This window comes from Scyliorhinus torazame, chromosome 14 (assembly GCF_047496885.1).
Source record: "Scyliorhinus torazame isolate Kashiwa2021f chromosome 14, sScyTor2.1, whole genome shotgun sequence".
Classification (NCBI taxonomy): Eukaryota; Metazoa; Chordata; class Chondrichthyes; order Carcharhiniformes; family Scyliorhinidae; genus Scyliorhinus; species Scyliorhinus torazame.
Genome location: NC_092720.1, coordinates 209,321,389 through 209,347,872, shown reverse-complemented (window position 1 = coordinate 209,347,872; position 26,484 = coordinate 209,321,389). Strand labels below are relative to the sequence as shown.

The window sequence follows — 26,484 nt, the reverse complement described above, 5'->3', positions numbered from 1 at the left end:
TCCTCGGACCAACCATCTTCAGCTGCTTCTTCAATGAGCTTCCTTCCATCATAAGGTCAGAAGTGAGGACGTTTGCGGGTGACTGCACAATGCTCAGCACCATTCGCAAATCCTCAGAAGATGATTCAGTCCATGTCCAAATGCAACAATACCTGGACAATATCCAGGCTTCGTTGACAAGAGACAACTTACATTCGTGCCACACGGTGACAGGCAATCACCTCTCCTACAAATGAGGGTCTAACCACCACCCCTGTCATTCAATGGCATTCCATCACTGAATCCACAACAATCAACATATTGGGGGTTACCATTGGTCAGAAACTGAACTGGACTAGCCATATTAATACTGTGCCTACGACAGGAGGTAAAAAGACAAAGAGTTCTACAGCGAGTAACTCACAAACCTGTCCGCCATCGACAAGGCACAAGGCAGGAATGTAATGGACTATTCTCCACTTGCCTGGATGAGTGCAGCTCCAACAGCACTCAAGAAGATTGACATCCTCCAGGATAAAGAAGCAAGCTTTGTTGCTCCCCATTCCACCAACATTCAAACCTTCCATCACCAAAGACCAGTGCCAGCCATGTGCATGATCTATAAAATGTACTGCAGTAACTCACCAAAGTTCCTTACGCAGCACCTTCCAAAAGACATAGCAACAGAATTAGGCCACTTGGCCCATCGGGTCTGCTCCGCCATTCAATTATGGCTGCTATTTTTCTCATCCCCACTCTTCTGACTTTTCCCCATAACCCCTGATCCCCTTATTAATCAAGAACCCATCTCTCAATGTCTTAGACACTCAGTGATTTGGCATCCACAGCCTTCTTCGGCAAAGTGTGCCACAGATTCTCCAACCTCTGGCTGAAGAAATTCCTCCTCATCTCTGTTTTGAAGGATCGTCCCTTTAGTCTGAGATTGTGCCCTCTGGTTCTAGTTTTTCCGAGTAGTGGAAATATCTTCTCCACTTCCACTCTATTCAGGCCTCGCAGTATCCTGTAAATTTCGATAAGAACCCCCCTCATCCTTCAAAATTCCAACGAGTACAGACCCAGAGTCCTCAACCGTCCTCATAAGATTCCATGGATCACTCTTGTGAAACACCTCGGGACCCTTTCCAAGGCCAGCACATCCTTCCTTAGTTATGGGGCCCAAAATCGCTCACAATATTGCAAATGGGGTCTGAACAGAGCCTTATACAGCCTCAGAACTACATCCCTGAACTTGTATTCTAGCTCTCTTGACATGAATGCTGACGGGCGGAACAGGAGCACAGTGGTTAGCCCAGTTGCTTCAAATCGCCAGGGACCCAGGTTCGATTCACGGCTTTGGTCACTGTCTGTTTGGAGTCTGCACATTTTACTCGTGTCTGCATGTGTTTCCTCTGGGTGCTTCAGTTTCCTCCCGCAGTCCAAAGATGTGCAGGTTAGGTGGATTGGCCATGCTAAATTGCCCTTCGTGTCCAAAAAGGTACGGTGGGGTTACTCAGTGAGTGAAACAGTGGGGAGGTTGACGAATGTGATATAAAATAGTTACTTTAGAGTTACTAGTTAATGTAATGTAGAAATAAGCCACTTTGATTTTTGCAGTTAGGGACAAAGGAATTCGAGACCGCATGGAAAAAGCAGGAAGAGGTGTGTCTATGAGGGTGATGCTTCATTGATAGGGGCCAGAGAAAGGGATTGGAAGTGAGCCAATCAGAATAGATCGAACAGGTCAGGAGGGACATAGGCTGACCTATGTCCGTCGAGTATGTGAAACTTGATACCATTTGAACTGATTTTGCAGAGATCCCTTTGTCTGTTAGTTCAGTCGTTTTCTGGAATGAAAGAGGCTGGATGTCTCTTACATTTCTGTAAGATGATTAAGCTTGCAAGCTAAATAAATAACTTCTGTTTACGTGCGAATCCGTCTCAACTTTTATTGAGGCCAGACTGACAGAGAAAGAAATTTGGAGATCAACATTTGGTGCCGAAACCCGGGATTTCTCTGGGCGATCCTGTTCCAACTGCGAAATCAGAATTAGACTGATTATGAACAGGAGGACGGGAACAAAGGGCCCTCAATGTAGAAATGGAAAACGACCAGCATTGATTGTTCCCCTCTTCTTATCGTCTGATTAGTCTGGTCACTCGCGGTTGGCACAGAAAGACCGCCTCGACGAAATCACAGGTCAGTCTGGGGATTAGCACTTTAATTGATGGGATTTCATATTGTTGTTTCGGCTTGGGTTAGGGTTTTGGGCTGATGGGACTTTAAATAATAAAGGTTCAGTCTATTATCGGGGTTCAGAGGCTGATGTGACTTTAAATAATAAAGGTTCAGTCTATTATCGGGGTTCAGAGGCTGATGTGACTTAAATAATAAAGGTTCAGTCTATTATTAGGGTTAAGAGGCTGATGGGACTTTAAATAATAAAGGTTCAGTCTATTATATGGGTTCAGGGGCTGATGGGACTTCAATAGATGGGGGTTCAGTCCAGTATAACTGTTTTTAAATCTGAAGATGGTTCAACTCTATGTGTGAGTGTTTTAAATATATAGTTGATTAAGCTAAAATTGTCTCCTTGGACTGTAAAGTTCCGAGGTCTAGTTGAGATTGTGAGGTTGAAGCAGAAGTCTCTCAAAGGGTTAACAGCAGCAGGCGGAGTTGAAAACAGACAGTGCTTCTCACTCAGGCCTTGAGATAACAGTCTGCAGTGTAATCGGATACCTTTCCTTTGAGTCAGTGAACACCAGCAAAGTTACGTTTTGAATTAATTAAAGGAAACCAGTGGGTTTCTCCTCCTCTTTGATAAAAGTTATTATTTTCGAAAGCAATTGATTGAAATTGCCAGAATCTTAAATTTTACTAACTTGAAATAAGGTTTATCTCATTTTATCTGGAGATTAATAGAAACTTAAAGAAGATCATGGACACCATTTTAAAAAGTGTCAATCTGAAGATGATAATTGATTTTGCTAATACTTATGATAGTTGATTTTGCTAATACTTATGTGTATGTAACAGAAAAAAAAACTTGTTAAAAGAAAAATTGTTAAGATAAAGAAATAATTAAGTTGTAAATGTTATACAAGTTTGTGTTAAGCAAATTGTAAATTTAGTTCTGAGTTGAGATCAGAGCTAAGCTTGCAAGTTGCAGTAATTCAATTTGAATTTTCAAACATTTTTAAGTTTAAAAAAAAAAAGAGAGCAAATAGAGAAAAGAAGGACACAGATCTTGAATGCGTTGAATAGCACATTTCAAAGGCCCATAAATCTTTCTGTTATCTTAGACCTAAAACCTAGGAAGATTGATGAGCCATAGGAATGTCTGGGGCGTTTTAATGAAATCTACCGGGGGCAGTCAGGCGATTTGCTGTATCAAAATGGTCAGAATTCCCCTCAATACTGTGCTATGTTAATTCATTGCCTACCACCTTCTGTGGTTACTGCTGTGAAATGTAATAACATGAATTGGACAGAGAACGACCCTTCCCAGATGGCAAGGGCAGTCAGATTTTACTGGAAGGAGGGTGTAGGCCAAGAAGGAGGCTCAGTTACAAAGGTTAAGACTGAGTATGTAATGAAAAAGGATGATCTGCGATCCCAACAAGCGGCAGAAATGGTAGTTTACCAGCAGGAGCTCCAATATAGTGACTTTGGGTGGGTGGATCAGCGAAGAGGAGGATGAGACAACAGTGCTATATTTCTATCACCCCCCAGTGGTGGACGTTAGACATTGAACAGCCACTATCACTGCATCACGTTACCCTGGCCTATGACAGAACTGGACGAAACAGGGAGTTGGAGGACAAATACTGGCCATTACTTGAGACCGAATGGCCAGTCAAGGTTACAGCCACAGTCACGGGAAAAGAAGGTACAGCCGATTTTGTTACAATATCACCACATTTATGGCCACAGTCAGTTTCGGTAAGCCCTCATATTACACGTCAGGTCCATGACCAGTACCATGCCAGGGATATGGGGCGAATGGTCAGCATCTTACCGCAGCTCGTCAGAATAGGTATGAGATATACCTTTTGAACAATCCACGTCTGACATTTAAATACTGTACCACTATCAATCCAGCCTGTTTTCTTAGTGGTCCCCCTGTCCATGAAGACGCACCTGGCCACGACTGTTTAGCCTTGATTCAGGAAACTACCACAATAAGGGGCGATTTGAGTGACATTCGTCAGAACAACCTGACATGATTATGTGTGGTCAAATATCCCACCGGGGTTTAGTTAATGACCTACTGCAGGCCCTCCTTCTGCCAGCGCAGATTTCCGTTATTAAATGCGCTGCCCACACGAATGGTACAACCCCAGTTGACGTTGGTAATGAACGAGCAGATTGTGCAGTGCGCACAGCCGCACAAATTCAGCAAGTGATGGTGCCTAAAATGTTAAGTCAGACTAAACGATCTACTATGAATGTGTCTGCTTCTGACAAGCCAATGCCAACCATCCAAGACGTCATAAGGTTACAGGAGGACGCTCCTGAGAGTGATAAACAAATGTGGAAACGGTTAGGTTGTACATATGATTCTGTTTCCTCTTTATGGACCACGCCTGCACATCAGACTTGTATGTCTGATGTACTGGCTTTATGGGTCATCGAATGTGTACACTTTGCAACTCATTGTGGGGCTCGGGGGACTAGTGATTTGTTGCTGGACACTTGGTGGCACCCTAAAATGCAGGGGTTGGCCCAAAGTATCAGTAATCGGTGTTTGATTTGTCAGCAATATAACACCGGAAAAGGTATCCCTTGTGGGAAGGGGCAAACCCCGTTGCCCAGTGGTCCCTTTGAGACGCTCCAAATGGATTACATTGAGTTGGAAAGGTGTCAATGTTATAAATATGTTTTGGTCATTGTGGATGTGTTCAGCAGATGGGTTGAGGCGTATCCGACTATCTATAGTAAAGCTGCTACTGTGGTTAAAGTCTTGATGAGGGAAATCATTCCCCGGTACGGTATACCAGCTCAGTTAAGTTCTGATAATGGGCCTCATTTTATTGGACAAATTAACAAGGAGTTTTGCTCCCAGTTGGGCATACGCCAGCAGTTACACTGTGCTTACAGACCGCAGGCAGCCGGGGTGGTTGAGAGACACAATCAGACCCTCAAAATTAAATTGGCTAACTTAAGAGCAGACACGGGACTGACATGGCTTAAGTTGCTCCCCGTTGCCCTCTTCCAGCAGCGGGTTACACCTGCGGGACCAGCCCGGCTCTCTCCCGCCGAGATTCTCTATGGCAGGCCTCTTAGAACTCCCTGGAGCCTGCAGGTTCCCAGACGGGTTCAGTTTCATCAGATGACTGAGGAAATGACCACCTATGTTCTGGCCCTTACGCAAGTGCTCAAGGAACTCCATGGCCAAGTCCGTGCGGCTCACCAGCCATTGCCCCAGTACCTAGCTCACTTTCAGTCCAGCCCGGTAGTTATGTAATGGTCAAAAATTGGACTAGGAAGGGGTCGGAGCCGCGATGGGACGGGCCCTTCCAAGTTCTCCTTACCACCCCCACAGCAGTTAAAGTGGAGGGGCGAAGTGCTTGGGTCCACCTACATCACTGTAAATTGAGCCCATCTCCACTACTGTAAAAGGTCGGATACTAACCTGCCTCCCTTCTCCAGTGCTATTTTACAGGTGTGGAGCATGATGGAGTGGCTACGCATCGTCTGTCTGATATTTGGCCTCACTTCGCTTGGCGTGTTATTGGCGATGGACATGGAAAAGGGGAATATTATGTATCTGTGTAGCCCCAACCAATCTACAAGGATACATCACCTATGCACAGGTGATGTTCTTCACTGCCCCATATACGTGGACATGGTATCGACTCATGGAAGGTCATCAAAGTTAAGGAGAATGCGGGAGTCATGAAGCAGCTGCACCGGTCCCGGCGATGGGAAGGGAACATTATATGGACATTGCCTTGTTTTTGGTATACATGTAAATTTGATTTTGGATGTGTTAAAAGTGGTACAATAAAGGTAACATCAGGCTGTCAGAAGAGTGTAGGAAGAGACCATGAGAAAGAGAAAGGGACTAGAGAGAGGACGGGGCATGTGAGAAGGGAAGTACAGCTAGAACGTAGGTTACCGGGAGATACACTTAAGTTAATTAAAGGCCAAACTGAGGACAACCCGGGTAGTATGAATCTCTTCTACCAGATTTACCACCGTCTGTATGGCCAGGGACGGGTTGTCTGCTACCAAACCCCGCAGCGGTGTCTAGGTTATTTTCTGTTTCACCGCTTTGGGGCACTCCCCAAACGGTGGTTCATTGTCAGCGTTCCGAGCCATTGCCCGAGCAAGTCACTCTTCCTTACGATCCGGATTCAGCACCACCGGCTATTTGCCTTCCCCTCCCTCGGGATAATTCCCATTCACAGTACGATAGGCTGCGACGGTGGAGGGCGTACATACCTAGCCACTTCACTCCCAATAGGGATTCCCGGTCGTACGAGAATTGCTTCAGCAGTGAAGGGTACGGCTGTTTGCTGGTAGAGGTGGACACAAATATAACATGTCTGTTTCCCACCTGTACGGACAGGAGGTGTCGTATCACCCAGGCGTCTGGCCAATGCGTTTGTTATAGCACCACTTGCGTTCCATTGAACGCTGGACTCCAGCTCCTTTGTGGCTGGGCGAATGTCTCTCATATCACTGTCGGGAATAGGGCTTTCCGCATTGCTGGGCGGCCCGAATGGGCATTTCAAAATTGGATAAACTGGGCTACTGGGAGGTCCTTACGCAACCGATATACTGATTGTGATGCTAGTCTCCACACGGAACAAGGATACTACTTTTTATTTAATGGTACGGCGACCAACGTTTTGTCACCCCATTTCCCCGCCGAATTGCTATAGGGACTCTAGTCCCTACCGCAGTCCCCTGCCCTTCGGCGTGGAACCTGCATAATCAGTTAGCACGCCGGGCAGTCTCTGCTGAATTTTGCGAGAACTGGAAAAAACCTCAGGTTCTTGCACCCAACCGGGGCCACTCAGCCGGGTGGGGCATTCTGAGCGTATTGACACTGGGAGGTGTGGGGGGTTCCTTGGCTGTTAGTGATCGGAATTATTTTATTTGCGGCCTTACCATTTTGGGAAATGAAACCTTGGGAGCCCTCGGGGCAATAACTAAGGAGTTGTCTCAGCTACGGTTGTTTGCAATGCAGAACCGGTATGCTCTTGACTATCTTCTGGCCCGTGAGGGTGGGGTATGCGCCATAGTACAGGGCAAGTGTATTATGGGTGTTCAAGACTTGACCGCTAACATCACTAAATTTATGGATCGCATACGGGATCACTTGGACGGGATGCAGGATCCTGGCTCTTGGGGTAACTGGGGATTTGGAGGATGGAAGGACTGGTTGATAAATATGGCCATGTATCTAGTGGTAGCTATCGGCTGCATCTTTGTGGGCCTGGCCATCCTTAAATGTGTGATGGGTAGAATGCTGGGTGCACTGGATCAGATCACCGCCCCAATCACCGAGAAAAAAAATTTAACTGTTAAAATCCATGAGGGTGAAGCAGATGAAGGGGGGCTAAGACAGGAATTGGAAATGCAGCGACAAATCTTTTTAGATGAGGGACCGTAGCTATAGATTGGATAGTTCGGTTATCATGGAATGATAAAAGGAGGGAATGACGAATGTGATATAAAATAGTTACTTTAGAGTTACTAGTTAATGTAATGTAGAAATAAGCCACTTTGATTTTTGCAGTTAGGGACAAAGGAATTCGAGACCGCATGGAAAAAGCAGGAAGAGGTGTGTCTATGAGGGTGATGCTTCATTGATAGGGGCCAGAGAAAGGGATTGGAAGTGAGCCAATCAGAATAGATCGAACAGGTCAGGAGGGACATAGGCTGACCTATGTCCGTCGAGTATGTGAAACTTGATACCATTTGAACTGATTTTGCAGAGATCCCTTTGTCTGTTAGTTCAGTCGTTTTCTGGAATGAAAGAGGCTGGATGTCTCTTACATTTCTGTAAGATGATTAAGCTTGCAAGCTAAATAAATAACTTCTGTTTACGTGCGAATCCGTCTCAACTTTTATTGAGGCCAGACTGACAGAGAAAGAAATTTGGAGATCAACAAGGTGTGTGCTCTTTACAAGAGCTGGTGCAGGCTTGATGGGCTGAATGACCTCCTTCTGCACTGTAAATTCCACAATTCTATAACATTGCATTTGCCTTCCTAACTGCCAACTTAACCTGCATGGTAACCTTAAGTGAATATTGAACACGGATACCCAATTCCCTTTATGCTTCTGATTTCCTAATTTAGAAAATAGTTTATGCCTCCATTTCTCCTTCCAAAATGCATAACCTCACACTTTTCCACATTGTATTCAATCTATCACTTCTTTGCCCATTCTCCTAGCCTGTCCAAGTCCTTCTGCAGCCCCCCTGCTTCCTCAATGCGATCTGTCCCTTTCCCTCCACATATCTTCTTCCAGATTATTAATGTATATTGTGAAAAGTTGTGGTCCCAGCACCGACCCCTGGGGCACACGACTAGTCATCGGCTGCCATCCTGAAAAAGACCCCTTTATCCCCTCTCTGCTTTCTGCCAGTCAGCCAATCCTCTATCCATGCCAGATCTTAACTTTAACACCATGGGATCTTACCTTATTTAACAGTCACCTATGTACCCGATGTTGTCTACCCGGCTCGTCTTCGTGTAACTTTCGAGGACTGAGGCTATTATTTTGATGGGCCAGAGAATGGGAATGTGTTTGCCAGGAAGAATGGATTGGGGATGAACTAAAGTGCTTGAGGACTATGGGGTTTGTTATTTGATTATTGTTGAGTTCATCTGTACCTTATGGGGGACAGTCAACATGTGGGGGTGGATTTCGGGTTGTGTTTGGGCTTGTTGGTGTGTGTTTGTTATGGGTGAAGTTGGGGTTTGTATATTTTTAAAAAATGTATTTTAGTGTATCAAAACAAGTTACAGCAAATAAACACCCCGGGAAACATACTTCCCAAGAATCAACTATTCAGTCTGTACAGATTTTTCCCCTTTTTCACCATCACCTCCCCCACCCCCATGCGACAAACAGCTCCTCAAACATGGTCACAAACATCCCCCCTGAAGAGCCCCTTAACTCATACTTTACCTTCTCTAATCACAGGAAGTGGTGCAGGTCACGCAACCAAGCCACTACCCGCGGTGGCGATGCCGACCGCCACTCCAGTAAAATTTGTCGCCGTGCAATCAGACGGGCGAAGGCCACAACATTAGCCTTCCTCCTCTCCATGAGCTCCGGCTTCTCTGAAACCCCAAATATCGCCACCAAAGGATCTGGGTCCACCTCCTCCTCCACTATCCTGGCTAAGACCGCGAACACTCCCGCCCAGAATCTTCCCAATTTTTCACAACCCCAAAACATGTGCGCGTGATTCGCTTGCTCCCACCCACACCTCTCACACTAATCTGCTACCCCCTGACAGAACCCACTCATTCTCGCCTGAGTCATATGCACTATGTACACCACCTTAAACTGTATCGGGCTCATCCTTGCGCAAGAGGAGGTCGCCTTTACCCTACGCAGTGCCTCACTCCATACTCCCCAATTGATCTCCCCTCACAACTCCACTTCCCATTTCTCCTTGATCTTCACCACCCACTCGCTTCCCCCAGCCACTTGTACATATTCCGAATTCTTCCGCCCCTTCCACATCCGGAAGCAGCAGTTGCTATAGAAGGGTGTATCCCGGCAATCTCGGGAACCCCTCCAGACCTTTCGCGCAAAGTCCCTAACCTAAAGATACCTGAACTCACTCCTCCTCTGCAGCTCTACCCTTAGCTCCTCCAGACTGGCAAATGCTTCCTCCAAATACAGATCCCTCACCTTGACCAGCCCCATTTCCGTCCAGCTCCATATATTCACCGTGGACTGCACCACCAGGCTCCCTGACTACCTACGCGGGGCCATTGGCAACTCTGATGTCATCATAGCCCTCAAACTAGACCCCTCACAAGATTCCCCCTTCATCCTAACCCACTCTACCACTTCTCCTTCTCACCACTCCTACACCTTGTCCACATTCACCGCCCAGTAATAATGAAGCAAGTTCCGCAATGCCAACCCCCCCCCGCCGCTGTCTCTGCCTGTATAGCAGGGTCCTCTCCACCCTTGGTACCTTTCCCGCCCATACAAAGTTCATGTCCACTTTCCGAAAGAAGGACTTTGGTATCAAGATCGGGAGAGTTTGAAAGATAAACAAGAACCTCGGCGGAATATTCATTTTCACAAGTTGGACCCTCGTCGCCAACGTTAAGTGCAGTGTATGTTCGGAGGTTTGTATATTGCACTGTTGAGTTGTATTTTGGGGGCAGGGGAATTGGGTGTCTTTTTTGTTTTCCTCTGGGGTTCTGTATTAAAGTTTAGTTTGGGCGGGGGTGGGGGGGGGGGCGGGAGCTGATCGTTGAGATATTGTGTGTTGATTTTGATCTTTACCCTGTGCGGGGGTCGCCCTGCTAATGGTATAGCCAGTTACTGGGAGCGGAGAAGGGGGGATGTCTGCAGCTTGATACCATGGGATTGTTGTTTTTGTTTTTAAGGTAATGAGTTCCGACCTTTTGTTTCTGTTTTTTTGGGGCTCGGGGATGAGGATGGGGCGCTTGGATTTTGTTTTTCTGTTAGTCGTTTGGATGGTGTTCAGGGTGGGGTGGGGCTGGGAGGGAGCTGAGGAGGGCGAGGGGAGACTGCTAAAACTGATGATTGCACAGCTCTGGGACTGGCGTTTTGGGGATGCGGCACCATTTGTATTTAAAAGAATTTTGATTCGAATTTTCACCATTTTACATTTCATAATAACACAAAACACAATCAACATATTAACCTCCCCAAAAAAGAAAACTCCGCCCCATCCCACCTTAACATTCCACAGTAACCAGCACTCCAAAATGTAAAATGCACGAACCCCAACTCTTGTGGAACCTAGCTCTTGCACCCCCCCCCCCCCCACTTGTGGAAATTTCACCATTCGCATGGTTATGAACTCCATTCGCGCCCCCCCACCCCCCCGCCACACTGAGGCACCGGGGGGGGGGGGGGGTAGCTGACCTCCACTCCAACACAATCTGCCTGTGAGCAATCAGCCAGGCGAAGGCTAAAACATCTGCCCCCACTCCCGCCTGCAACTCCGCTACCCCAAATATGGCCTCCAGGGCACAGGGCTCCACATCAATGTCCAAATCCACTAGACTGGTGCAAAGAACTGACCTTCAGAACCCTTCCAGATTCAGGCAAGACCAGAATGTATGTACATGATTAGCAGGGCCCCTCCCATACCACTCACAGATATCCCCAACTCCCTCAAACAACCGGCTCATCCTTGGCTTTGTCTGGTGTACCCTGTGCACCACTTTCGACTGTATCAGCTCCAGCCTCACTCATGAGGTTGAGGCATTCACCTTCGGCAGCACCTCACACCCCAATGTCTCCTCTAATGCCACCCCAAACTCCTCCTCCCACTTAGCCTTAATCCCCTCCGTGGAAACTTTATCCTCCTCCAGAATCTTCCCACAAATCCCCGAGATGACTCCCCTCCCCAGCCCCACCACTGACAGCACCTGTTCCAACAATGAGGAGGTGGGCACTATCCGAAAGATCGGAAAAACCTTCTTCACAAAGTCCTGCACCTGCATGTGCCGAATACTCTGCTCCTGCGCCAGACCAAACCTCTCATTCAACTCCTCCAAATTCGCAAACCATTGCGCCCACCTTGAATGGGTCTGGAGTTGGTCCAGGTTGTGGCAATGCTGGATTGCCTCACCGGGTTGGGGGTGGTGCTGGAGGTCCCCGATCCGATTGGTAACTGGATTGTGAGGGGTTAAATGGCATGAGGGTCTTTGAGCACTTGAAAAGTTTGACGGTAGATGTGGTCTTTACAGGAGACCCATCTGAGAATTAAGGATCAAAGGTGGCTGCGGAAGGGTTGGGTGGGACAGGTAAACCATTCGGGTTTTGATTGCAGGGCGCGGGGGGGTGGTCCTTAATAGGGGCGTGGCTTTTTCTGTGGGCAACATATTGGCTGACTCAGGAGGGAGGTATGTGAAAGTGGATCATTAGCTGGCACGTCAGTGGTGCTGGTCAATGTGTATGCACCAAATTGCGGTGACACAGCTTTTATTAATAAGGTGCTGGCATCTATTCCAGATCTTAATTCTCATCAGCTAATTATGGGGCATGGGGGCTTTAATTGTGTTTTGGATAGGCCGAGTCCCAAGTTTCGAATCCATCTGGGGTGTTGAGGAGTAACTGGTGTTCATGGAACAGATGGGGGTGGGGGGTGGGGGGGTGGTGGTGCAGACCTGTGGGAATTTAAATTTCCGAGGGAGAAAGAGCTTTCCTTTTTATCTCATGTCCACTGAGTCTACTCCCAAACAGGTGCATAGGTCTCCTCTCCCAGAGTGAAGGGGGGGGGGGGGGGGGTGGTGGTTGGAGGTTTCTCGGCTACCATTATATTGGATCGTGCTCCACATTTTGTAGACCTGATGTTAGAGCAGGGATGCTCTCAGAGACCCCCCGTGGAGACTGGACATGGCGTTGCTCACGGATAAGAGTTTTTGTGAGTGGATTTCCTCTGCCATCGGGAGTATGTAGAGCTCATAGAAGTGAGGAGGTTCCACACTCTGGGAGGCCCTGAAGATGCTGGTCAGGAGGGAGATAATCTTGATTAAGGAGTATAGGGATAAAACTGGGAAGGTGGGGAGGCAGAGACTGCTGGACTCCAGTCTTGAGGTGGACCGCCAATACTCGATTGCCCCGATGTCGGAGCTACTGGCCGACAGAAAGAAGTTCCAGGTGAAGTTTGAGTTGTTGACAACGGGTAAGATGGTGACCCAGCTGTGTCACTCCAGGGGGTAAGTCTATGTGTATGGGGACCCACTCTCCAATGTGGGGGAGATAATAGAGCTGCTCAAGAAGTTTGGCTCATTTTTGGGGTACAAGCAAAATCTGCATAAGAGCAGCTCTGTATGTGAACCTCCCGGGAGGGGAGTTGATCTGGGAGGCTGTCATTTTATCCTTTTAACTAAAAAGTAGAACCTCAAAGGTAGGAATCTCAGGATTTCTACGAATGCCACGAGCTAGTCAGAGTAGGAATGTCAGGATAGGTAGGATGAATAAGTGGCTCGAGAGATGGTGAAAGACGGAGGGATTCAAATTCCTGGGGCATTGGAACAGGTTCTGGGAAAATCGACCGTGGATATCTAAGGAAATAAGCGAGAGTATCAAATTGAAAGAAAAAGCATACAAAGTGGCAAGGATTAGTGGGAGACTAGAGGATTGGGAAATCTTTAGGGGGCAATAGAAAGCTACTAAAAAAGGTATAAAGAAGAGTAAGATTGATTATGGGAGTAAACTTGCTCAGAATATAAAAACAGATAGTAAACGTTTCTACAAATGTATAAAACACACAAGAGTGGCGAAAGGTAAATATTGGTCCTTTAGAGGATGAGCAGGGAGATTTAATCATGGGAAATGAGGAAATGGCTGAGGAACTGAAAAGGTTTTTTGGGTGGGTCGTCACAATGGAAGACACAAATAAAATGCCAGTGACTGATGGAAATGAGGCTATGACAGGTGAGGACCTTGAGACGATTGTTGTCACTAAAGAGGTAGTGATGGGCAAGCTAATGGGGATAAAGGTAGATAAGTCTCCTGGCCCTGATGGAATGCATCCCAGGGTACGAAAAGAGATGGCTAGGGAAATTACAAATGCACTCGTGATAATTTACCAAAATTCACGAGACTCTGGGGTGATCCCGGCGGATTAGAAATTAGCAAATGTGACACCACTGTTTAAAAAAAGGAGATAGACAGACAGCGGGTAATTATAGGTCACTTAGCTTAACTTTGTTAGTAGGAAAGATTCTGGAATCTACCAGCTTGGAAGAAATAGCGAGGCATCTGGATGGAAATTGTCACATTGGACAGATGCAGCATGGATTCATAAAGGGCAGGTCGTGCCTAACTAATTTAGTGGAATTTTTTGAGGACATTACCAGTGCGATAGACAATGGGGAGCCAATGGGTGTGGTATGTCTGGATTTCCAGGAAGCTTTTGACAAGGTGCCACGCAAGAGGTTGCTGCATAATATAATGATGCATGGCGTTCAGGGTAAAGTGGTAGCAAGTATTGAGGATTGGTTAATTAATAGAAAGCAAAGAGTGGGGATTAATGGGTGTTTCTCTGGCTGGCAATCAGTAGCTAGTGGTGTCCCTCAGGGATCAGTGTTAAGCCCACAATTGTTCATAATTTACATAGATGATTTGGAGTTGGGGACAAAGTGCAATTTGTCCAAGTTTGCAGGCTTCACTAAGATGAGTGGTAAAGCAAAAAAGTGCAGAGGATACTGGAAGTCTGCAGAGGGATTTGGATAGTTTGGGTGAATGGGCTAGAGTCTGGCATATGGAATAAAATGTTCACAACTGTTAGGTTATCCATTTTGATAGGAATAACAGCAAAAGGGATTATTATTTAAATGATAAAATATTGAAACATGATCCTGTGCTGACCGACCTAGGTGTCCTTGTGCATGAGTCGCAAAACGTTGGTTTACAGGTGCAACAGGTGATTAAGAAGGCAAATAGACTTTTGTGCTTCATTGCTAGAGGGATGAAGTTTAAGATGAGAGAGATGATGCTGCAATTGTATAAGGTGTTAGTGAGGCCACACCTGGAGTATTGTGTTCAGTTTTGTTCTCCTTACCTGAGAAAGGACATACTGGCGCTGGAGGGCGTGCAGAGGAGATTCACAAGGTTAATCCCAGAGTTGAGGGGGTTGGATTACGAGGAGAGGTTGAGTAGACAGGGACTGTACTCAATGGAATTTAGAAGGATGGAGGGAGATCTTATAGAAACATATAAAATTATGAAGGGAATACATAGGATAGATGCGGGCAGGTTGTTTCCACTGCCGGGTGAAAGGAAAACTAGGGGGCATAGCCTCAAAATAAGGGGAAGTCGATTTGGGACTGAGTTTAGGCGGAACTGCCTGACCCAAATGGTTGTGAATCTATGGAATTCCCTGCCCAGTGAAGCAGTTGAGGCTCCTTCATTAAATGTTTTCAAGGTGAAGATAGATAGAATAAAGGAAAAAAGGGTAATGGTGTTCGGGCGGGAAAGTGGAGCTGAGTCCACAAAAGATCAGCCATGATCTAATTGAATGGTGGAGTAGGCTCGAGGGGCCAGATGACCTACTCCTGCTCCTAGTTCTTATGTTCTCATATTACTGGGCGGCAAATATTGATAAGGCTTGGGGGTGGTTCGAGGATCCGGACTCTATATTGGGATGGATGCAGCAGGTTTTGTGGATAGGGTCGATCTGCGGGCCCTGGTTAAAGCAGCACTCCTCTTCTTCCCTGCTAGATTTTCTCCTAGTCCGTTGGTGAGAGCCACTTTGAGGATTAGGAATCAGTTTAGGCAGCATTTCAAACTGGGCTTCATGTCTCTGTCGGCTCTGATTTGCAGAAACTAGAGGTTGGTGCTGTCTGGCTTAGATCTATTGTTCAGGACACAGGAGAGGGAAGGGTTGGAGCGGTTTGAGATGTGTTTCTGGAGGGCCCCTTCATGGGCCTAGATGAGGTGTTAGAGAAGTTCCAGCTCCCAAGAGGGAATGTATTTAGATACTTTCAGGTTTGTGATTTGTTACATACGGAACTACCTTAATTTCCACAGTTCCAACACCTTTGATAACGGACAGGGTCCTGTCCGTAGCTAAGTTGGGTGAGGGTAACATTTCAGAGGTTGATGGGCCGATGTTGATGATGAAACAGGCATCGCTGGAGGAGGTAAAGAGGAAGTGGCAGGCTGAACTGGGTAGGTCTTTGAGAAGGGGAATAAGGAGTGAGGCTCTTCATAGGGTCAACTTCACATCCTCAGGTGCGGGGTTAAGCCTGATCCAGTTCAAGGTTGTGCACAAGGTGTACCTGACTACAGCGTGTATGAGTGGGTTCTTCCCGGGGTGGAGGATACGGGTGAGTGGTACTCCAGGGATCCGGCGAATAGACGCACATGTTTTGGTCTTGCCCCAAGCTGGTTAGTTTCTGGGATTCCTTGATTGTCACGATGTCAGGGATTTTTGGTGTTCAGTTGGAGCCGTGTCCGTTGGTGGCCATTTTTGGAGTATCGGACTCGCTGGTGTTGCATGTGGGGATGAAGGCAGAAGTCTTCACCTCACTGATAGCCCGGAGGTGAGTTCTGTTAGGGTGGAGGTCCTCGGTATTGCCCAAGTCCTCGGCTTGGTTGTGGGACCTGATGGAATTTCTGCACTGAGAGAAGATCAAATAGACTATGAAGGGGTTGTTGGGTGGATTCTACTGGAGGTGGCAGCAGTTCATCTTTTTCAGGGAATTGGTCACCGTCAGCTGTTAAGGGGGTGGTTTGTCTTTTAGTTGGGTGAAGGGCCATTCAGGTTTTGTTTTCTGTATGGGGAAGGGGAGGGGGGGTGTTTGGGAGCAATGGGGTGAGTGCAAAGGATTTGGTTTTATTGTTGGGGCTTGTTTGTTACAATGAAACTTTTTACTTGAATAAGTTACTCTGTTCATAATGAAAACGTTTGTATAAAAATATTTTTGAAACAGAAAGAGAAGAATTTCCAAGAGCCCTGCAATTAAGTAGCAGCAACAAAATCGCTATCCAGTGTTCCCACAAACAAAAGGAGAAGTCTCATTCTCTACACAAACTGAAGACATTTGCTATACCTGGAGACGCAATACAATCTTAATCTTCCACTGGATGGTGATGCCCCACCCAGAGGAACAGTCTGTGGAATGGTCTAATCACTGGTCTAAGAGGGACCACTGGAAACCTCATCGGAAATGATGTAAGGATTTTGTTCCCTTTCTTTCCTGCTCAATATTTACATCACAAACATCATCCAAACAGAAAACTTCATCATTCTCACAATGCTGTTTCTGGGATCTTGCTGTTCACAACTTGGTTTTCTCGTTTCCTACATTACAACAGTGACTGTTCCTCAACAATATTCCACTGGTTATGAAGCGTTTGGGGTCACAGTGCCGGAATGAGGGCAGTTTTTCAGTTCAATATCTATTTTCTCCGCATTGTGTAATGATTTCTCTGTGACCAGGAGGTGAGATTTTTCTTACTGCTGCTCGCCACTCTTTTCCCTCTCTCACCCCCGCTGTATATTCATGTCACCCCCACCCCCCTCACCGGAGTCAGCGGAGGATTTCCTGTCTCCTGTCCCCTCCTCAGGAACCACAGAACATCTTCCTACACTGCAAACCCGTGGGAAAGTGGACAGTGATATTGTTCTGAAGATCAGCCCTCAGAATGGACTGGGCCTCTGAGCAAATTCACAGAGTGAGCAGTGGCTTCACTGGTTCACTACCTGCTCCATCAATGGAGTCACTCAAACAAACAAAGAACAAAGAAATGTACAGCACAGGAACAGGCCCTTCGGCCCTCCAAGCCCGTGCCGACCATGCTGCCCGACTAAACTACAATCTTCTACACTTCCTGGGTCCGTATCCCTCTATTCCCATCCTATTCATGTATTTGTCAAGGTGCCCCTTAAATGTCACTATCGTCCCTGCTTCCACCACCTCCTCCGGTAGCGATTTCCAGGCACACACTACACTCTGCGTAAAAAACTTGCCTCGTACATCTACTCTAAACCTTGCCCCTCTCACCTTAAACCTATGCCCCGTAGTAATTGACCCCTCTACCCTGGGGAAAAGCCTCTGACTATCCACTCTGTCTATGCCCCTCATAATTTTGTAGACCTCTATCAGGTCTCCCCTCAACCTCCTTCGTTCCAGTGAGAACAAACCGAGTTTATTCAACCGCTCCTCATAGCTAATGCCCTCCATACCAGGCAACATTCTGGTAAATCTCTTCTGCACCCTCTCTAAAGCCTCCACATCCTTCTGGTAGTGTGGCGACCAGAATTGAACACTATACTCCAAGTGTGGCCTAACTAAGATTCTATACAGCTGCAACATGACTTGCCAATTCTTATACTCAATGCCCTGGCCAATGAAGGCAAGCATGCTGTACGCCTTCTTGACTACCTTCTCCACCTGTGTTGCCCCTTTCAATGACCTGTGGACCTGTACTCCTAGATCTCTTTGACTTTCAATACTCTTGAAGGTTCTACCATTCACTGTATATTCCCTACCTGCATTAGACCTTCCAAAATGCATTACCTCATATTTGTCCGGATTAAACTCCATCTGCCATCTCTCCGCCCAAGTCTCCAAACAATCTAAATCCTGCTGTATCCTCTGACAGTCCCCATCGCTATCCGCAATTCCACCAACCTTTGTGTCGTCTGCAAACTTACTAATCAGACCAGTTACATTTTCCTCCAAATCATTTATATATACTACAAAGAGCAAAGGTCCCAGCACTGATCCCTGTGGAACACCACTGGTCACAGCCCTCCAATTAGAAAAGCATCCTTCCATTGTTACTCTCTGCCTTCTATGACCTAGCCAGTTCTGTATCCACCTTGCCAGCTCACCCCTGATCCCGTGTGACTTCACCTTTTGTACTAGTCTACCATGAGGGACCTTGTCAAAGGCCTTACTGAAGTCCATACAGACAACATCCACTGCCCTACCTGCATCAATCATCTTAGTGACCTCCTCGAAAAACTCTATCAAGTTAGTGAGACACGACCTTCCCTTCACAAAACCGTGCTGCCTCTCACTAATACGTCCATTTGCTTCCAAATGGGAGTAGATCCTGTCTCGAAGAATTCTCTCCAGTAATTTCCCTACCACTGAAGTAAGGCTCACGGGCCTGTAGTTCCCGGGATTATCCTTGCTACCCTTCTTAAACAGAGGAAAAACATTGGCTATTCTCCAGTCCTCCGGGACATCCCCTGAAGACAGTGAGGATCCAAAGGTTTCTGTCAAGGCCTCAGCAATTTCCTCTCCAGCCTCCTTCAGTATTCTGGGGTAGATCCCATCAGGCCCTGGGGACTTATCTACCTTAATATTTTTTAAGACACCCAACACCTCGTCTTTTTGGATCTCAATGTGACCCAGGCTATCTACACACCCTTCTACACACTCAAAACATCAACGTCACTCAATCCAAACTCCCTATTCTAGATTTAAAACTATACCCACTTTGATCTGGACTCTGTGACTGTGTTAAACCTGTGGATTTTTACATTCCCCCTTCTGTTTTGAACCTTGAACATTTCAATAAGATCACCACACTCCGTCCCTTATCCAGTGCAGACTCGCAGTTTCTGCAGCCCCTCCTCTTGATGAAGGTGTCCAATTCCACCAACCAGATTATCTGCCGTTTAACACTTGCTCTCTAATGTCTGAATGTCTTCCCGATAAACGATGATAAAAAATGTTCCCCAGAATGACAGATGGGACCAGTCCAGTCAACTCTACAAATTGGGTTTCCCATCCTGAGATTGGTGCTCTATTCCTCTGGTTATACAGATCCCTTCACTGCTTTGACACACGGTGCTGAGGGCTTCAGACACTCACCCAGAGGAACCCACAGAAAGTAAAAATGAGAATGGAAAGGCTCCCGAGGATTAACAACCGGCAAAGTGAATATTTAATCTGGGACCTTGGAGACCCTTTAGTCCCTTCACAACTGGATTTAAAATCAGGAAAATGAATAGAAGAGTTTTACCGGGGTTAATGGAGTTTATCATTTCTCTCCACGCTGTGTACTGTAAAGGGCCTTTGAACTTTCCGATAGACAGGCCGGCAGCAGATATTGAGAGTTGGTGATAGTCCTCACTAATCCTGTGTGTTAAAAAAGATGCAATGAATTTGTCTATGTTAGAACGTGCGTAAATAGTCAAGTTTTTGATGATAATGAAAATGTACAAAGTGAAATATTAATCACGTTTCTATAACTGAGAAAGGGATAACTTAGAAATTCAAAGGCAGAGAATGGAAACCCCCATATCCTGAAAAAGGTTCACAGTCTGATAACAGATTAGTTACCGGGATATCACAAGTCACAGGAGAAGATAAACATTTAGTCTGTCCACTTGCTGTTTTACAAACACTCCACCTAACAGCATGGATTTCGGGATTTGAGAGGAAACCGGAGCAGACACGGGGAGGATGTACAGACTCCGCACAGACAGTGACCCAAGCTGCGAATCGAACAAAGAAAAGTACAGCACAGGAACAGGCCCTTCGGCCCTCCAAGCCCACGCCACCATGCTGCCCGACTATACTACACTCTTCTACACTTCCTGGGTCCGTATCCCTCTAATCCCATCCTAGTCATGTAATTGTCAAGATGCCCCTTAAATGTCATTATTGTCCCTGCTTTCACCACCTCCTCTGGTAGCGAGCTCCAGGCACCCACTACCCTCTTGTGTAAAAAGCCTGGGACCCTGGAACTGCGAAGCAACAGTGCTGTGTTGGCACAGCGTCAACTGTGCTACTGTGCCACCCAAAGTTCAACTCTGTAATGACTGATCCCACAACCCACCGAGAATCATGCTCTCCTCTACTTGCATCTTGAATATCTCTGATTTTAGTCACTGCCCCATTGGGAGCTGGACCTTCAGCTGCCGATGTCCTGAGCTCTGGAATTCCCTCCCTGGTCCTCTCCGTTTCTCTGTCTTCCTCAATCACTCTCTCTAAACTCTACCTCCGCCATCCGGATTAATATTTCCTTTTGTGTCTCTGTGTCAATTTGTGATTTTTAACGCTCCTGTGAAACTCCTTTAGATTTTATATTACATTCAAGGCGCTGTATAAATATATGTCTTTGCTGTTGTGGTTATTAAGGACACAGAGCCAGTTTGTATCATAGAATAAAAATAGAACCCGTTTCCCCTTTAACGTCTGACTTTCTCGGGTTGCTCAGGCTCCATGCAGGGACATGGATGACCCACCCCTTGGATACATGGACCGTACGGCTCTCTCAGGGTCAGTCGGAAGGTCACAGACACTAACAGCCAACATCAGGCAAGTGATCACTTCCAGCCTGGGAACCTGGTTGTATTATTTACCTGACATATTGTCATTTATACAATATTGTAAAACAGGTATAGAAAATCTAATACCGTTTAATCACGGCCATAAAAACAGTTATTATAAAGCAGCTGTGTGTGAAGTATAAACGAAATGTTGGCGCCCGAAGAACAATCCTTTAAAGTTGTGACAACCGAGAAATCAATCCATAAGAACACTTTACTGAGTTCTTTTATCAAACTGCAGAGTTTCAGTAAAGAACATGTCCTACCTTCTCTTTCGACAAGCTTCCTCCTGAAAGAAATGAATGAGGAACAGTGAGGATGTCAGTAACAGATTTCAGGAGGAGTTAGGCAGGCTGGTGAAATGAGCAGACTCAGAGCAGATGAGATTTCACACGGAGGTGTAAAGTGATGGATTTTGGAAAGAAGATTGTGGAGAGTCAAATAAAGTGGAACTGAGCATCAGTCCCGCTCACAGACACAGTGACTCTCACACACCGTACCAGACACACCCACACACTCACAACATGCAACTGGAACTGGATTACAATGGGAGTTCCAGGAGAAAATTACATTTGGAAATACACACGGAAATAATCACAAAGCGACTGTGAAGATCAGTACGAAGTCTTACAACACCAGGTTAAAGTCCAACAGGTTTGTTTCGATGTCACTAGCTTTCGGAGCACTGCTCCTTCCTCAGGTGAATGAAGAGGTCTGTTCCAGAAACACATATATAGACAAATTCAAAGATGCCAAACAATGCTAGGAATGCGAGCATTAGCAGGTGATTAAACCTTTACAGATCCAGAGATGGGGTAACCCCAGGTTAAAGAGGTGTGAATTGTCTCAAGCCAGGACAGTTGGTAGGATTTCGCAGGCCAGATGGTGGGGGATGAATGTAATGTGACATGAATCCCAGGTCCCGGTTGAGGCCACACTCATGTGTGCGGAACTTGGCTATAAGTTTCTGCTCGGCGATTCTGCGTTGTCGCGGGTCCTGAAGGCCGCCTTGGAGAACGCTTACCCGGAGATCAGAGGCTGAATGCCCTTGACTGCTGAAGTGTTCCCCGACTGGAAGGGAACATTCCTGCCTGGTGATTGTTGCGCGATGTCCATTCATTCGTTGTCGCAGCGTCTGCATGGTCTCGCCAATGTACCACGCTTCGGGACATCCTTTCCTGCAGCGTATGAGGTAGACAACGTTGGCCGAGTCGCACGAGTATGTACCGCGTACCTGGTGGGTGGTGTTCTCATGTGTAATAGTGGTATCCGATTTCTTCACAGTGAGAGAATCTAAGGAAGGTTTCAGCTGATCCTGAGATTGGGACAGAAAATCACAGAATGTAAATTTTGGAGTAGGAAGATAAACGACGAACCGACAGAATACCCTTCGTCGTCCAGTACTTCCCCGGAGCGGAGAAACTACGTCATCTTCTTCACAGCCTTCAACACGTCATTGATGACGATGAACATCTTGCCAAGGTCATCCCCACACCCCCACTACTTGCCTTCAAACAACCGCGCAACCTGAAACGAACCATTTATTGCAGCAAACTACCCAGTCTTCAGAACAGTGACCATGACACCACACAACCCTGTCATGGTAATCGCTGCAAGACGTGCCAGATCATTGACATGGATACCACTATTACACGTGAGAACACCACCCACCAGGTACGCGGTACATACTCGTGCGACTCGGCCAACGTTGTCTACCTCATACGCTGCAGGAAAGGATGTCCCGAAGCGTGGTACATTGGCGAGACCATGCAGACGCTGCGACAACGAATGAACGGACATCGCGCAACAATCACCAGGCAGGAATGTTCCCTTCCAGTCGGGGAACACTTCAGCGGTCAAGGGCATTCAGCCTCTGATCTCCGGGTAAGCGTTCTCCAAGGCGGCCTTCAGGACCCGCGACAACGCAGAATCGCCGAACAGAAACTTATAGCCAAGTTCCGCACACATGAGTGCGGCCTCAACCGGGACCTGGGATTCATGTCACATTACATTCATCCCCCACCATCTGGCCTGCGAAATCCTACCAACTGTCCTGGCTTGAGACAATTCACACCTCTTTAACCTGGGGTTACCCCATCTCTGGATCTGTAAAGATTTAATCACCTGCTAATGCTCGCATTCCAAACATTGTCTGGCATCTTTGAATTTGTCTATATATGTGTTTCTGGAACAGACCTCTTCATTCACCTGAGGAAGGAGCAGCGCTCCGAAAGCTAGTGACATCGAAACAAACCTGTTGGACTTTAACCTGGTGTTGTAAGACTTCGTACTGTGCTCACCCCAGTCCAACGCCGGCATCTCCACATCGTGAAGATCAGAGCAACTCATTTCGGTCCCTGGATTCTGCAAACAGTTTGGGAGCCGTTCGTTCCCAACAGCAGAACAGTTCAGGAAGGGGAACTATTTCAATTTAATTCAGTTTCTAATTTATCAGTAAATTCTATATTTATTTCACAATTATCATTAGTTACTTTGTGACTGTGAAGTTTCACTGAACTGACCGGCAATATATTCCCTCACCTTCAGAAATATCAGCTCGTCTTTTTGCTCCATCTGTTTCCGCAACTTGGAGAGTTTCTCCTCAATAGAATTTAAATTCTCCTGAATCTCTCGAAGGTTTTTCTCCATTGGTTCCAGAATCCTCTCCTCTTCTTCCCTGAGATCTCTGAGTAAACGCTGCTCTATCTCAGTGAGAATCTGGTGCATTTTACTGAACTCGGATGTGATGTGGGTCTGCAGACTGCTCGACTGTTCCTACCAAATGAAATGTGAAACATAATTAATGTCCTGCCATAAAGGGAACAAAACTAACCGAGATCCCAGAAAATCAGCACAGGGAGACCTTACCATAACTTCAGAAATCTTCAGTGTCTGTTCCTGTTCGGTTTGTAGAACCGCCGATTTCTTCACAGTGAGAGAATCTAAGGAAGGTTTCAGCTGATCCTGAGATTGGGACAGAAAATCACAGAATGTAAATTTTGGAGTAGGAAGATTTAATAAAACCATCAGTTTATAAGACATTTTCTCTTTTACCTTGTAGATTTCAGCAGCTTCTTTAACCGGCAGGAAGCGGTGCTCTCTGTGTTCCCGCGAATCTCTACAAATCACACAGATCAATTTCTTGTCAGTTTCACAAAACAGCTTCAGTTCTTCCTGATGTTCCTCACAGTGAAGTTTACTTTCCTTCTCTTTCGGATTCAGCTTCAAATTTCGAGCTTTCTCGGCCAGACTCGCTAAGGCTCGATTTATCCTGAGGTTTCTTTCCGGAAACTCCTCTCTACATTCCGGACAGGAGTTTATCTCCTTCTTGTCCCAAAACTGGGAGATACAGGAGCGGCAGAAGTTGTGTCCACAATCCAGTGAACTCGGTTCAGTGAAGAAATCAAGACAAATGGGACAAATAGCCTCCTCTGCCCAGTTCTCTGCTTGCTGTCTGGAAGCCATGTTCACATTCAGCACTTCCTGATTCAAACCGATTTCAGTTTGGATCTTGCTGTCGAACACCTTCAGTTCAGAGATTTCCCGGTGAAGTTCCCTGCAGTACTGAGGGAATTATTATTATCTACTAGTTGACGTTCTCGCGATTTTCACACAGGTTGATAAAACCTCGCTCAGTTCGAAGGATAAACAGGGTTGGAGCCGGAGGGGAATAATTGAACCCCGTGGGAGGCGGGTGGGGCTCCAGGGAATGTTGACAGGGAGAGATGAATGAGAGGGAGGAGGCGGAGATGGGCGGGATCGAGATTCCATTACATTTTTCTCCAGCCTGAACTCGCTGCCGATTACAAACCCTCTGGGAAACTTGGAGTGAGATCCAGGTGCAGAAACTGAATTATGTTCATGACAGCAGCCGCTCACGTTAAAACATAAAGTATGATAAATGTCAAGGAGAGATTTTATACAACATATACAGGACGAAATTTAGAAGGTTCGGCCTGTGAAGTTTGATTTTATTTTATATCAATACAAACTTGCGGATTTATATATATTTATCAGGGCTCCTGACCCAGAGAAACATCAACTGATGAAGGAAGATTTGAAGTGGAATCTCTCTCCAATATTCGGCGGACGTTCTTCACACAGAGAGCGGTGAGAATGTGGAACTCATTCGTGCTAATCCATGAAGGAAGCCCACAGACTGTGACATTTTGAGACCAGATTTATAAACACACATTTTAGCGAAGGTGGGAAAATAATAATAATAGTCATCTTTATTGTCACAAGTAGGCTCACATTAACACTGCAATGAAGTTCTGTGAGAAGCCCCTAGTCGCCACATTCCGGCTGAAGACGGCAGCGGGAAGAGGAGAGATCAATGTTGACTGGGAACAAATGTAAACCATACAACAACAATCCGGCCCTCCCCCCTTGGAATTCTGCTTCTGCTAATATTTTCCCCGAGAAAGTCGACGAACGGCTGCCACCTCCGGTGAACCCGACCATTGACCCTCTTAAGGCGAACTTTATTTTCTCGAGACTGAGAAACCCAGCCATGTCACTAACCCAGGTCTCTACACACGAGGGCTTCAAGTCCCTCCACATTAACAAGATCCGTCTCCCGGCTACAGGGAGGCAAATGCCAAGATGTTAGCCTCTTTTGCCCCCTGAACTCCCGGCTCTTCCGACACTCCAAAGATCGCTACCTCCGGACTCGGCACCACCCGTGTTTTTAGCACCGTGGACATTGCCTTAGCAAAACCCTGCCAAAATCCTCTCAGCTTCGGGCATGCCCAAAACATGTGCACATGATTTGCTGGGCTTCCCGCGCACCTCGCACACCTATCTTCTACCCCGAAAAACCTGCTCATCCTAGCCGCTGTCATGTGTGCCCAGTGGACTAACTTAAATTGTATCAGCTAAGCCTGGCACATGATGAAGATGTATTACCCCTGTTTAGGGCATCCACCCATAGAACTGTCTCTAATTCTCCTCCTAGCCTGTCCTCCCACTTGCCCTTAAGCTCCTCCACCGGAGTTCCTCTGTCTCCGAAAGCTCCTGGTAAATATCTGTAACCTTCCCCTCTCCCACCCAGGTACTGGACACTACTCGATCCTGTAACCCCGTGGTGGCAGCAGTGGAAAGGCCGGCACCTGTTTTCTCAGGAGGTCTTGCACCTGCAAATATCTAAATCCGTTCCCTGCTGGCAATTCAAATTTATTCTCCAAGGCTTTCAAGCTGGGAAAGCTCCCATCGCAAAAAATCGATCTCTCATCCTTCTAATTCCTGCCCTTTGCCAACTCCAGGAACCCACCTGGTTCAAACCTATGATTATTATAAATCGGGGTCCAAACCGATGCTCCCTCCACTCTCTTATATCTCCTCTACTGTCCCCAGATTCTCAGAGCCGCCACCACCACCGGGCTTGTGGAGTATCGGGCCAGCGGGAATGGAAGAGGTGCCGTTATCAGTACTCTCAAACTGGTGTCTTTGCATGACGCTGTCTCGATCCGCTCCCATGCCGACACCTCCCCCAATATCCCCTTCCTAATCATGGCTA

General features: G+C 46.6%; 1 protein-coding gene across 1 annotated transcript in view; it reads right to left on the bottom strand.

Annotated features, from left to right (window-relative positions):
* Positions 1–24,517, bottom strand: part of LOC140390433 (zinc-binding protein A33-like) — a 29,995-nt gene extending 5,478 nt beyond the window's left edge. Inside the window, exons 1-5 of the mRNA XM_072475578.1 lie at positions 24,021–24,517; positions 23,835–23,930; positions 23,508–23,741; positions 21,233–21,255; positions 19,655–19,770 (exon numbers count right to left, since the gene is read on the bottom strand). Of these exons, the coding sequence (XP_072331679.1) occupies positions 19,655–19,770; positions 21,233–21,255; positions 23,508–23,741; positions 23,835–23,930; positions 24,021–24,431 (880 nt within the window). The 5' untranslated portion in view covers positions 24,432–24,517. The remainder of the gene's footprint in view (positions 1–19,654; positions 19,771–21,232; positions 21,256–23,507; positions 23,742–23,834; positions 23,931–24,020) is intronic.
* Positions 24,518–26,484: the final 1,967 nt, after the last annotated feature.